Genomic DNA, 13185 nt, shown 5'->3' with positions numbered 1-13185 from the left:
CAAGCCACTTGACCCTATTTGCCTCAGTTTCCTCGTCTGTAAAATGAGCTGGAGAAGGAAATGGCAAACCACTCCAGTACCTTTGCCAAGAAAACCCCAAAGGGGGTCATTAGGAGATGGACATGAAATGAACCACAACCACAAAATGGTGTAGAGCAGTGGTGTCAAGTTGGGGGCCGCTAATATGCACATAAAGATCCCTGCCAGCTGCATATTGACTTAGAAAACCACATATTAACATTATCTATATTTTATTTATTTATTTATTTATTTATTAATGTGTTTTCCAATTATATTTTCATCTGGTTCCAACCCCCTCTTGGGAGTTGACACCTCTGGTGTAGTGGATAGAGTCCTGGCCTTGGAATCAGAAAAACTTGTTTTCACATCTTGCCTCAGGTGCCTCTAGCTGTGTGATCCTGGGCATTCTCTGAGCCTCAGTTTCCACATCTATAAAATGAGGCGGAGGATGGCCACTTAAGGTTTTTTCTAGCTATAAATCTGTGATCCTATGAAGTCATACATAACAATTATGAAGTCATTTTGGGGGGTAGGGCACTAGCAATCGGGGGATTGTGACAGGTCTCATGTAGGAGGTGGCACTTTGGTATCTGCTCACAGACGCTGGGACATAATCTACTCAGGCACAAATGCTACTCATAACCTTATGGATACTCCAGTTTGTCAGTGACCTCACACAAATGCCTGGATATACATATGAACTTTCAGGCATACATTTCCAAATTCATGTAAATAGAAACTCAGACATACATAGATAAACTCAGATATCCGCGTACTCTGTTAAGTACCACGGGCTAGCCATCCCTCTCTCCCCATCTATGTCTGTCTCCCTGTCTCTCTGTGTACTTCCCTACATATCTTACCCTCCTCTCCAGCTCTTTCTACTCATGACTCTCCCCAGTTTTCTACCCCTCAGTGTTCCCCCATCATTTCTATATTTCATCTGGGTTTCTGTCCCTAAGATTCTGCCTCCAATATCTTTATATTCTCTGTGTCTCTCTAGATTTGTCCCAGGGTCGTACATAATTGGTAAGAACTGGGACCTAAGTCTCCTGAGGCTCAGGTTGTTTGGAATCAGTAGGTAGGCAGGATAAGAAGGGAGGTCCTTTAGGGATCTACTATTTCTTTCTGGGTGGCCTTGGGTAAGTTACAGTCTCTCTGTCTCTGATCCTTATTTGTAAAGCGGTGATACTTGCATTTAGGGTTAACCCCAATTCATGGAAATGTTGTAAGAAAAATGCTCTGCAAACCTTAAGGTGGCAAATCAATGTTCCATCTCAGAGTCCCAAGCTAGGGTAGGTGGAAGAAATTTCTATAGCAATAAAAGCCATCAATTTAGGATTTAGAACTATATGGGTCATTAGGAGTAATCTAATCCAGCCTATTTGTTTTATACATGAGGAAACTGAGGCTCAGAAAGCTTGAGTCTTGGTTGAGGAGGAGAGCAAAGAGTCAAACCCAGGTATTTTGACTTCCAATCCAGTGCTTTTGGGTTGGTTTTTTTCCCCCTGCCTTGCACTACTTCCCTTTTTCATTGGGGACCTCAAAAGAATGGGTCCTGGCTGGGCATTGCAGTGGGGACCTGCCCCATTTTCCAGCACTGCTAGGCTAAGAAACTCCCATGGACCGGGGGGTGGGGTGGGGGGAAATCTGATGCCCTCTGCTGGCATTTTGTAGAATGACACTTTGATATGGTTCTTGAGTTCTATGGTGCTGGGAGCAGATGAAGGAAGTAGGAAGAAGAGGGCCAGAAAATCGGTGGATGAGGCTGGAAGGTAAAGACTAAAGTTCTTGGGGAGTCTATTTAATGATGACTACATGGCCTTTTGGCCTGCTGGCCTCATGGATTAGAGGTGGGTGTGTGAGGACATGCAAATACCTAATGTTTCTGTGTCCTGAGAATGGAGAAGGTAGCTATGAAATTGATGCATTTTGTCCCTTCCATTCCTGTGGGGGATCTTATGCTTCTAATTCCTCTTCCAAAGGAGGCTTTGAGACTGAGGTTCAGGGAGGTTAAGGGATTTTTCCCAAAGTCACAGAGATAGTAAATACCAAGAGTGAGGTTTGAACCCAGGTCTTCATGCTCTGTACCCAGTGATCTTTCCACCTCTACACTCCTCTACTCTACACCCCACTCCTCGCTGCCCCATCACATATCAACATCCTGCTGCTTTTGCAGGAGTGGAATTATCTTTTTACTTTTTGATAGAATCATAAGATTTCAGAGTTGGAAGAATCATAGAACAACCTTTACCTAAACACGATTCATTTGACCTTAACTTTTAATTAGTCACCAAATACCATAGCCCTTTCCTTCTTCATATCCCTCTGTCCATTCTTTTCCATTCAGGCTGTTACTGACTCTTTTTTATCACCTTATTCTGGGACTAATGTCATAACTTCCCAACTGGTCTCTCTGACTCAACACTGGGCAATTTCTGTCCTCTCAATCCATCTTGTGTCTCCCTTCCCCTCCTCCCCTCCAATCAGATTAATCTTCCAAAAATATTGCTTTTGCAGTCACTCCCCTGCCCTTAAACCTGCAATGGCTCCCCCTGCCTATAGGTTTGTTAGTTTTTTTTTTTTTATGTCTATTTGTGTTTTGTCAGGTCAGGAGTTCAGAGTAATGAGAAGAGCCCTGGTTTTGGATTTGGCTTCTTTAGCCTGATATTCAGGGTCCTTTACATTCTGTTTCAAATCTGTTTTAAAACTCCAGATTGATCTACACCCTGTGCCATGTTCTTTTGTGTCTCTTTGCTGTTCCTTTCAAAGTTTCATCCACCTGGAATGTCATCCTTCTGACTTTACCTCCAATTCCTCAAAGCTCAGTTTAGGTGCTACCTCAACCAGGACGCTCATAGCAATCTGTCCCTTTTCCGAGCTCTATAGTACTTGTGGTCTTTACTGTTCTTTTGGAGCTTGGCACTGACTGCCATGGATGTCATTTATTTTTGTATGTGGCTGTGTTTTTTTCAGGTCAGCAGTGTGGTGAACAGTCCTGGATTTACCATCTATTGCCACCTATTAGCTCTGTGACCATGAGAAAGTAACTTTGCTTCCCTGAGGTTCAGTTTCCTCATATGCAAAATGAGGATAATGATATTTGTATTGCTGACTTCACTGGACGGTGGCAGGGAAAGTGCTCAATAAAACTATCAAAATATGTTACTATCTTTTGAAAATATTAATTATTATTAACTTAATCAACAAATCAAATATTCAGGGGAAAAAGGAACAAAAAAAGAGGGTGGGATTGAAACCACAAACTTCTATAATACATAGGTTTTTTTTACATTATATATTAAATTTAACACAGTACTAACAACAAAGTTGTCCTGTTTGTCCCTTTTTAAATTTTAAAAAATTTCTTCTTCTGTGTACTTTTAAAATGTTTCATTGATGCTCTTTTTAAATAACTTGTTAACCCCTCCAATAGAATCTCTCACTTATAACAAATAAGTATAATCACGCAAAATAATTCAGTACCTTAGTCATGTCTGAAAAATGCATGTCTCATTCTGTACCTCTACCAAAGAGCAAGATTCATATTTCATCATCCATCTTCTGTAGCCATTTGGAGCCATTTTTCTTTATATTATTATGGCCATCATGTGGATTGTTCTGCTTATGCTTATTTTCCTTTCTAATGAGTTCATATATGATTATCCAGGTTTTCTGGATCCAGTCAATCAACCAATCAGTCAACATTTATTAAATGCCTTCTATGTGCCAGTGCTAAGTGCATCATATTTATGATTTTGTATGGCTCAGTTGTATTTCATTACGTTCATATAACATAATTTTTTAGCCACTTCCCCAGTTGATGGGCTTGTGATTTTTGTCTTCTCCTCTTGATCGTAAGTTCTTTGAGGACAGAAGCTGTTCTGTATTTCTTTGAACCCAGAGCCTGATAGAGTGTTGGGTACCAGCAGGTGCTTGATAAATACTTATTAACAGAACACTTGTTGTTTACCATCCTCTCCCCTTTCTGCCTTCTCCTTTTCCATCATCCTTTCTCCCCCTTTCCCCTGTCTTCACCTCTCTTCTTCTTCCTTTTCCTTCCCCGTTTCCCTCACCTTCCCCAACATTGTGCCTTTTGTTCTTCTCCACATTCCCTCAAAGGATGATAACTGGGGTGAGACAACAACGGTGGTGACAGGCACATCAGAACACAGCATCTCCCACGATGACCTCACACGCATTGCCAAGGACATGGAGGACAGCGTCCCTCTGGACTGCTCACGTCACCTGGGTGTAGTGGCTGGGGCTACCCTGGCGCTGCTCTCCTTCCTCACCCCGCTGGCCTTCCTTCTGCTGCCCCCGCTGCTGTGGCGGGACGAGCTGGAGCCATGCGGGGCGGCCTGCGAGGGACTCTTCATCTCAGTGGCCTTCAAGCTGCTCATCCTGCTGCTGGGCAGCTGGGCCCTGTTCTTCCGCCGGCCCAAGGCCTCACTGCCCCGCGTCTTTGTGCTGCGCGCCTTGCTCATGGTGCTCGTCTTTCTGCTCGTGGTCTCCTACTGGCTCTTCTATGGGGTTAGGATTTTGGAGGCGAGGGAGCGCAGCTACCAGGGTGTGGTGCAGTTTGCTGTTTCCCTGGTAGATGCCTTGCTTTTTGTGCACTACCTTGCCGTGGTCCTGCTGGAGTTGCGCCAGCTGCAGCCTCAGTTCACCCTCAAAGTTGTGCGTTCCACCGATGGGGCCAGTCGCTTCTACAATGTTGGCCACCTCAGGTACAGTGTGTGTGTGTGTGTGTGTGTGTGTGTGTGTGGGTGTGTACACATGTGCATGTGTGCATGTGTGTATATGTGCTTGGGTGTGTGTAGGGGAGAGCATGAAGGAGATTAAGGGCATTGAGATGGCGTAGGAGAGGGAATGGGAGATTGACTAGGTTAGAACTATGACTATAGAAGGGCAGGGAGAGAATATTAGCACAGGAATGGATTTTGGAGCATATAGGAGATAAGTGGGTGGGGGTTTGGGTTGGGTGGGTAAAGGGGTAGGAAGAATGTTGGGGTGCTGGGGACCTGAGAGTTACCTGGGCGAACTGGGGTATAGTGCCACACTCGATAGATAATAGTTGATAGGGCACGGAGGATAACTGGAAGTGCTGAGGGACAAATATGTTGGGGATGGGGGCTCTGGTGGGGCTGAGGGGGTGATCAAGGCCAGTGTATGGTGGGGCTGAGGAACTTGGATAAGAGAACTGGTACAAAGTTTGTAGAGGAAACGGAATATTGGAGGTAAGATAAAATGGAAGGGATGGGAGGAGTTCTATGTAGGAGAAGGGTATGGGCCAGCACCGGTGGCTTTCTTGGGTACTTTTTACATTTCCCTGAGTTGTGACTATCACAAGAACATATCCTGTCTGGTTACTCAGTGAGTGCGAAATTAATGGAGCTGTACAGGGCAGAGGGAAGTTACTTTGAAAAGAAGGGTGTATTGGGAGAGGCCAAAATAGAGGGCTGTGATTCATTGGTTATGTACTACTTAAGAGTTAACTTGGGAAAGGGTATGTGTATTTGTGTGGGTCTGTGTGTGTTTGTGTGTGTGTTTGTCCATGTCTGTATGTGTGTGTATGTGTGTATTTTTGACAGGATGTATGGAAAAGATACTTCATTTGCTCAAGATCTGGCAACTTGGCAACTTGAGTCTTGACCCTGGCCCTGGACCCTAATTAGGCTCTTGGGGGTTCCCATTTCATTGTCCCTTAGGATCTAGTATGAGAGGGTGGTTGATTTCCAGCCCTCATCTGGGAAATTTTCTGTGTCCAGCAAGATTCCAAAGGCATTGATGAGTAGAGGCTATTGGTGGCATGAAAGGACCTCATAGAAGGTCCCACTTGTATAGACTCTTAAGTGTGGGATTCGATGACTGTCACAGCCAGGCCATGAGAAGGGCTCTGATCTGGAGGCTGGAAGGAGACCAAGGGGGAGAGACCTCAGGGTGGCTTCCTTAAGCTGGGCTTGTCAGAAGCAGCTTCTCCCCATCCTTCGTTCTTTCTTGTCTTGCCGTCCTGCTCTGATGTGTCCCTCCCTCTGGACGCCTTTGTCTATGTCTGGGAGTGGAGGTGACCATGAATGTTCCCCTTACCTCCTTCGTATTCCCTTCCCCCTTCCCCTTCCCTTTCCCTGCCTCCCCCACCCATCTCCCCCACAGCATCCAGCGTGTGGCCGTGTGGATCCTGGAGAAGTATTACCATGATTTCCCCGTCTACAACCCTGCCCTCCTCAACCTGCCCAAGTCCGTCCTGGCCAAGAAAGTGTCCGGCTTCAAGGTGTACTCCCTCGGAGAGGGTGAGCTGCCAGGATCTTCCACTTTTCTGCCCTTCCCTGTCAGGGCTCCCCTTGCTACTCCTCTCTTTTTTCTCTCTCTTCCTCTCTTACCTTCTCCCTCCACTTTCACTCCCTTCACTTCTCACTCCCTTTCTTCATTCCCTTTTGTGCTATCCTTCCCTTTGACTCCAGGTGGAGGGTCTCAGCCTTTGGATTCCTTCCCCTACTTCTTTCTCTTTCCCTCTACCTCCCCCACCCCTGCCCTCTCAGGTTTCCCCTCCTTTGGCTGCTCTGTGTCTCCTCACCAGCCCTGGCCCTCTAAGCCCTTCAGCCATCTCAATTCCAAATCTCATGGACCTCCTTGGGAGTGCTTGCCCTTCTTCCTTGCTGTTCCCTGGGTGCCCTCTCTAAAGGTGGTTGGGGACAGTACCTCCTGAAGACTGTGGATAGTCAGGCTGCTACCCTCAACCCCAGGTCTCCCTGGACACCTTCACATTCTGATCCCAACCTCTGCCTCCCTGCCCTCTCTCAGAGAATAGCACTAACAACTCCACTGGGCAGTCTCGGGCAGTGATTGCAGCAGCAGCTCGGCGGCGGGACAACAGCCACAATGAGTATTATTATGAAGAGGCGGAGCATGAGCGGAGGGTGCGAAAGCGTAGAGCCAGGTATGTGCTGTGCAAAAGAAGAGGGGGATGTGTGAGGGAAAAGGGGACTGAAATAGGATGGGCTGAGATTGCATAGAAACTACCTTTATGACTTTGGAGAAGTCCTCTTTTGGCCTCAGTTTCCTTATTTGTAAATTGTTTAGGTTGGACTAGATGATCTTTAAGTCTCATTTTGTCTCTAAATTTTTTGATGATCCTTTGAACCCAATTGGGAGGGAGACTCAGTCCATCTAGGGGATGAAGGTTGTGAGTAAGGCTTCATGGTCTCTGAAAAGAGTAGGCCAATGGGAGAAGTTGTTTGTATTCATGGGAAAGAAAAATGGAGTTGATCCCCAGGAAGGGAAAATAGGTAAAAATCTGTAGCATTAGGAGTGGAGGCTAGACTAGATCTAGGGACAAGAACTAGGGTCCTGAATCATTAGCTTTGACACTAATAGTGGCCCTCAAAGCCTTAGCTACTCTTACTTGCTTAGGCACTGTGCTAAGTGTTTTACAAATATCTCATATGAGTCCCACAACAACCCTGGGAGGTAGTGCTGTTATTACCCCCATTTCACATTTGATGAAACTGAGGCAGACAGAGGTTGAATGACTTGACTAGAGTCATACAGCTAGTAAATATCTGAGGCTGAACTTGACTTGAGATCTTCTTGACTCAATGCTCTATCCACTGAGCTGCCTAGTGGAACTTAGAGCTGGTCACAGTTGTCTGTGTTTGGGACACCTCTCCACCATACCCTCCCTGTCTTGGGTTTACTAGCATCTTCATAGGAAGGAGAACATAGCTTTCGGCAGTGTCCCATCCTCTGCTTGTAGGGTCATAAAATGACGGAGCTGGATGGACCTTAGAGAGCATATAATTCAATTACTTCATTTTATAGATGAGGAAATTGAGTTTAACAGACTTGCCTACATTCATACTTTTTCTCAGAGATTTCATTGTCAAACTCTTTTATATCCCATACTCCAATTTTCTCAAGGCTTTGGGTAAATGGAAAAGTGGCTGCTCCCCTGCTGTACAACCCTGATACCAAATCCTTGTTTTGTGCTTGTCCAGGGTGTTATTGGTAGTGGTGGAGTATGGTCATGGTGTCATAGTCTCAAAAGAAAATTATTTTAATTCACCCTAATTAAAAAAAAAAACCTATAAACTTGTACAACACTTAGAAGAGGGGAGATATGAAAGGAAGATGATTAAGAGAAAAATTCGGGGCATGATAGAGGGTAAGAATAATGCAAAATCAGTCTCAGGAGTAACTTCTTCCTAAAGAAAGTGGGGTAGGAAGTTGTTTAAAGAGCTGGTTCTCATTGTGAGTTTTGAGAAGTCTAGGTGTAGATAGAATGGTGTAGTTGAAAGATTAGAAGACCTGAAGACCTGGAGTCCTAGTCCTGGCTCTGTCACTTAGTTGTATGACCATGTAAATCACTTAACCTCATTTTCTTCCACTGTAAAAATGGGAATAAAAATTCTTGTACTGTCATACTTACGGGGCTGTGATCAAAATGCTTTGTAAACCAGAAAGAACTGTGTAAATATGTGGTGGTATTATTATTGATAGTAGCTGTTCTTGCTTTCCATGGAGAATAGCTATAAGCTGCTACAGGTAGTAGTGGTGGAGTTTAAGGGTTTCTGAAATGTCAGAAAGTAATTTCCTGAGTTGTAAGGGAAGGTGTGATATCCTGTCATTCAGAGAGTTCTCCCTGGAAAGGATTGGGAGAGACAGAATCACCCATTTTTGCAGAAGTCTGGCAAGGCTCAGGCTTCGTTAATGATAGGAAGTCGAAAAGGCTTTGGGACGTGAGTGGTCTTTGAACTGCTTTCCCTCCCCTTCCCTTCTTCTCTTCCCTGAGACCATGAAGTCTCACTCACAACTCACTCACAACCTGCCTTCCCTCCCCAATCAGACTGGTGGTAGCAGTGGAAGAGGCCTTCACACACATCAAAAGGCTACAGGAAGAGGAACAAAAGAACCCGAGGGAGGTGATGGATCCAAGAGAGGCAGCCCAAGCCATTTTTGCCTCCATGGCACGAGCCATGCAGAAGTATCTTCGCACTACCAAGCAGCAGCCCTACCACACCATGGAGAGCATCCTGCAGCACCTGGAGTTTTGTATCACCCATGACATGACACCCAAGGTATGCTCTGTTTTGCCTCCCATCCTCGTGGATAGAGTGCTGGCCTTGGAGTCAGGAAGATCTGGGTCTAATCCTACCTTAGATACTTACTGAATGTGTGATTCTGGGCAAGTCATTTACGTGACTCCTCTCTGGGTTTCGTTGTCCTCATTTCAAATAAGGGGTTGTATTCAATGGCCTCTAAAGTCCATTCTGGTTCTTGATCTTGGATACTATGGTCCTGTCCCCTTTCTCCCTTCTTCCCTAGACTCCTTCCTTCTCCTGGTTATTCTTTCACCTTCTCTTCTCCTTCCATCTCTCATCTTTCTTCCTTCCTTCTTCTTTCACTCCTTCCAGTTCATATTCCCTCGCCTTTCTCCTTAGTAAGATAGTTTCTAGGGGTGGAGTAAACTTCTTTAGGCATAGGGGTTGGGAGGAAGTCTGGCCTAATTCTCTCTCTGTGTCTCCCTCCCTCCCTCCATCCCTCCTCTTTCCCTCCTTCCCTCCTTCCTCCCCCTCTGACCTTCTCCCTCTCTCCTCCTCCTCCTCTCTCTTTCTCTGTTTCTCTCCCTTTCTCCCCCCTCTTTCGCTTCATCCCTCTCCCTCTCTTTCGCTCTTTCCTCCTCTCTCTCCCCCTCCCTCCATCCCTTTCTCCTCCTCCTCCTCCTCCTTCTTCTTTTCTCTCTCTTTCTCTCTGTCTCTCCCCCTTCCTTTCCCTCCCCCATTCTTTCCCTTTCTCTTCTGTATTTTCCTTTCCTCCTCTCCCTCTCTCCCTTTTTTCCTCTCTCATCTATCTCTCTTTCCCTCTCCCAGCTCTTTCCCTGTCTCTGTCTCTCTCTCTCCACCTCTGTCTCTTTCTTCCTTTCTTTCCTCACCCCAGATGTTTACTACCTGTGTGACCTGGAGAAAGTTATTTAACCTCTTTGGGCCATAGACTCTAACTGTCAGATGGGGTGGTGGTGGCGGCCATATGACCTCTACAGCCCCTTCAGCACTAGATTTTTGATCCTCGGTCCAAGAACAATTTTTCACTTTGACTTGTTAGTGTTTGCACGTATGTGATCTGCTGTTGCCCCCTATTGCTAGTTGTTGGAATTGCTCTCCTTTCCAACTCTGACCAAACATTTGGGAGAGTAGTAGAGCTACTCTGGGTTACTGATATTGTTACATTATAGATTTAGAACTGGAAAGGCCTTAGACATCATCTAGTCCAACATTTTTACATATGTGGAAATTGAGGCCCAAAGAGAAGTGACTTGTCTAGAGTCACAGGTTTCATCACATCTGTAATCATACTATACTATTTGAACTTTGATAATAATAGCATATATTACTTATACATATATGTCAAGTCAATGAACATTTGTTAAACACCTACTACATGCCAGGTACTGTGCTGAAGATACAAAGGAAGGCAAATACATAGTTTCTGCCCTCAAGGAGCTCACATTCTAATCAGGAAGACAACATGCAAACAACTATGCACAAACATACCTCTGAGATTAGCACCAGTTTATCCTATATATATATCTGTACCAGATAAATTGAAGCTGGTTTCAGAAGGAAGGCACTGGCATTGAGAGGATTGGGAAAGGCTTCTTGCAGAAGGTAGGATTTTAGCTGAGACTTCAAAGGAAGCCAGAGAGTCCAGGAGGCAGAGACCAGGAGGATTAGCATTCCAGGCATGGGAAACAGCCAGTGAAAGGTCACAGGGGTTGAGTGTCATGGGTGAGGAACAGCACGGAGGCTGGTGTCACTGGATTGTAGAGTACGTGGAAGGGAGTAAGGTATGAGAAAACTGGAAAGGCGGGAGGGGTTCAAGTTATAAAGGGCTTTAAAAGCCAAACAGAGGATTTTATAGTTGATCCTGAAGGTAGTAGGAAGCCATTGGAGTTTATTGAATGGGGAGGATATTTGTGATGTGATCAGACTTGTGCTTTAGGAAGACCAGTTTGATAGCTGTGATTTTGAGGATGAACTAGAGAGGGGAGATTTGAGCTATAGTGACCAACCAGCAGGCTATTGCATTAGTCCAGGTTCAAGATGATGAGGGCTTGCAGCAGGGTGGTAGAAGTGTCAAAGAAAGGGGGCTTATATGAAAAATGTTACAAAGGTACAATCAACAGGACTTGGCAACAGATTGGATGTAGTGGGGGAGAAGAGGAGTGAAAGAAAGTGAGGAGTTGAGGCTGACTGCTAGGTTGTGATGAGTTTGGGTGACTGGGAGTCTGGCGGTGCCCTCAGCAGTAATGGGGAAGTTAGGAAGAGGAAGGTTTTGGGAAAAAACATGAGTATGTTGAGTTTGAGATGTCGATGGGACATCCACTTTGAGATCTCCAAAAGGCATGGAAAGGACATGCAAGACTAGACCTCATGATATAAATCTGGGAATTATTTGCATAGAGATAATAATTGAAGATTAGCTAGAGAGTAAAGATAATAGAAGGGGCAATCTGCTGGTGAAGATGGGATACAATATGATAGCGTGTAGAGGGTTTTGTCTTGGCAAGAAGAAAGGCTATATCTCTTCATGGGATGTGGGTAAAGGAAGAGATTATGGAAGAAGGAATCTGAGTGATGTTAAATGAAGATCAAAGGAAAAAGGGGAGTTTATGGTGAATGGCTTCAATTTTTTTTCAGTGAAATAAGAGTAACATTCTCAACTGAGAGTGGAGTGTAGCCATGAGACATTTGAGAAGGGGTGAAAAGGTTTGGAAAAGCGGTTGTTTTGACAAAGATAGTGAATTGATTAGGGAGATATAAAAGGATTCCTTGCTACAGTGAGGGCCCAGTTGAGATTATTTAACATTAATTTGTAGTGGAACCGGTCATCACAGTTATGTGCTTTTTTCCAGTTTTGTTCAGCTCCAGATTAATAAAATCAAAGGCAGTAGATGGCAGAAAAAATCCAAGGCTGGACCTTGGCCAGGCAAGATCAGCTCTAGGATAAAGGGGGCAAATGATTAGAGAGAAGAGGATGGTGTTAATTGAATTGGTTTACCAAGGGGCCAAGATGGGGAAGGGAGAAGAGTGTAACCAGTGAAGGGGTGATGGCCTGGGAAAGAACTGAGTGGTGGAAGGATTTGAGGTTGTGGGAAGGATGAAAAACAGTAGTTGTATGATAGAAGTAGAGATGGAATGATAAAAGACTATGATTAGATAAAGGCATTTCAGTTTATGAACATAGAAATGGAATACTTGTGGTGATGACATTACACGTACGACCATCTCTGCGAGTAACTGAGCTGCAGTGGGGAAGTAGGTCATGGGAAATGAATAAGTTGAAGAAATGGAAGTTTGAGTGTTTGTATGTCAACATGTATGTCAACGTCCTCTAGTGTGAAGGCAGGAATTGAGGAGGAGAGAAAGACTGTGAGCCAGGCATTGTGTAACTCTTTTAGGAAGGAAAGAGAGTATCCTTGAGATTAAACAATAATCCACAGAATCTTGATTAAGTGGTAAATACAGATTGAGTGAACTTTAGAGGGGAGGTTACTGAGTGATGGTGCTGGTAGAAGGGGCAATGGGGATCAAAGAGAATGATGACTTACCTGCAATGACCCAGTGAGTCTGGCATTAAGAATGAAATTGCAACCAGTGCTTAAAAGTGTGGCCAGGGAAGCTGTGTCATCAGGACAGAGCCAGGGCTCAGTGAGTCCAAGAAGATGGAAAGAATGAGAGAGGTGAAATTTTAAGATGAAAGTAAATTTATTATATATGGAGGAGGTATTCCACAGTGAGTAGGTCTTGAGTGGTGTTGGGGTGAGGTGTTAAGGGATATAAAAGCAAGGGAAGGGACATTGGGTAGTAGGGAATAGGGGTTGTACAATCACAACTGTGGGTTCAGAATCACTGAGATGGGGAGGGTATGATCAGGTGGGTGGAGGCTAATCATTGAAGAGTAAGCTCAGGCAAATCATCATTGTCCCCAGAGGGCCAGGCAGCAAATGTGGAGTTGTAATCAACCTGAAAGGGTGATTGATGAAATGGCTGGTCCAGGCAAGGACCCTCCTTTTGGGGAGGAGAGGGCGTCTGGTGTGGAGCGGTAGCATACATGTTGTGTATATACACATATTGTAAAATAGAGCTCATAATAGTACCCCCCCCC

The 13185-nt window shown here is 44.9% G+C and overlaps 1 protein-coding gene across 2 annotated transcripts in view; it reads left to right on the top strand.

Moving 5' to 3' along the window:
* The window catches only part of VANGL2 (VANGL planar cell polarity protein 2), a 36046-nt gene that overhangs the window by 22566 nt on the left and 295 nt on the right, over nt 1-13185 (top strand). For both annotated transcript variants that reach the window (XM_027840102.1, XM_027840103.1), the window contains exons 4-7: nt 4144-4751; nt 6178-6314; nt 6826-6961; nt 8867-9098. In XM_027840102.1, the coding sequence (XP_027695903.1) occupies nt 4144-4751; nt 6178-6314; nt 6826-6961; nt 8867-9098 (1113 nt within the window). The remainder of the gene's footprint in view (nt 1-4143; nt 4752-6177; nt 6315-6825; nt 6962-8866; nt 9099-13185) is intronic.

Source organism: Vombatus ursinus, unplaced genomic scaffold (genome assembly GCF_900497805.2).
Source record: "Vombatus ursinus unplaced genomic scaffold, bare-nosed wombat genome assembly UNPS02014838.1, whole genome shotgun sequence".
Lineage (NCBI taxonomy): Eukaryota > Metazoa > Chordata > Mammalia > Diprotodontia > Vombatidae > Vombatus > Vombatus ursinus.
Note: the sequence above shows the minus strand (reverse complement) of the source record. Positions and strands in the feature narration are given on the sequence as shown.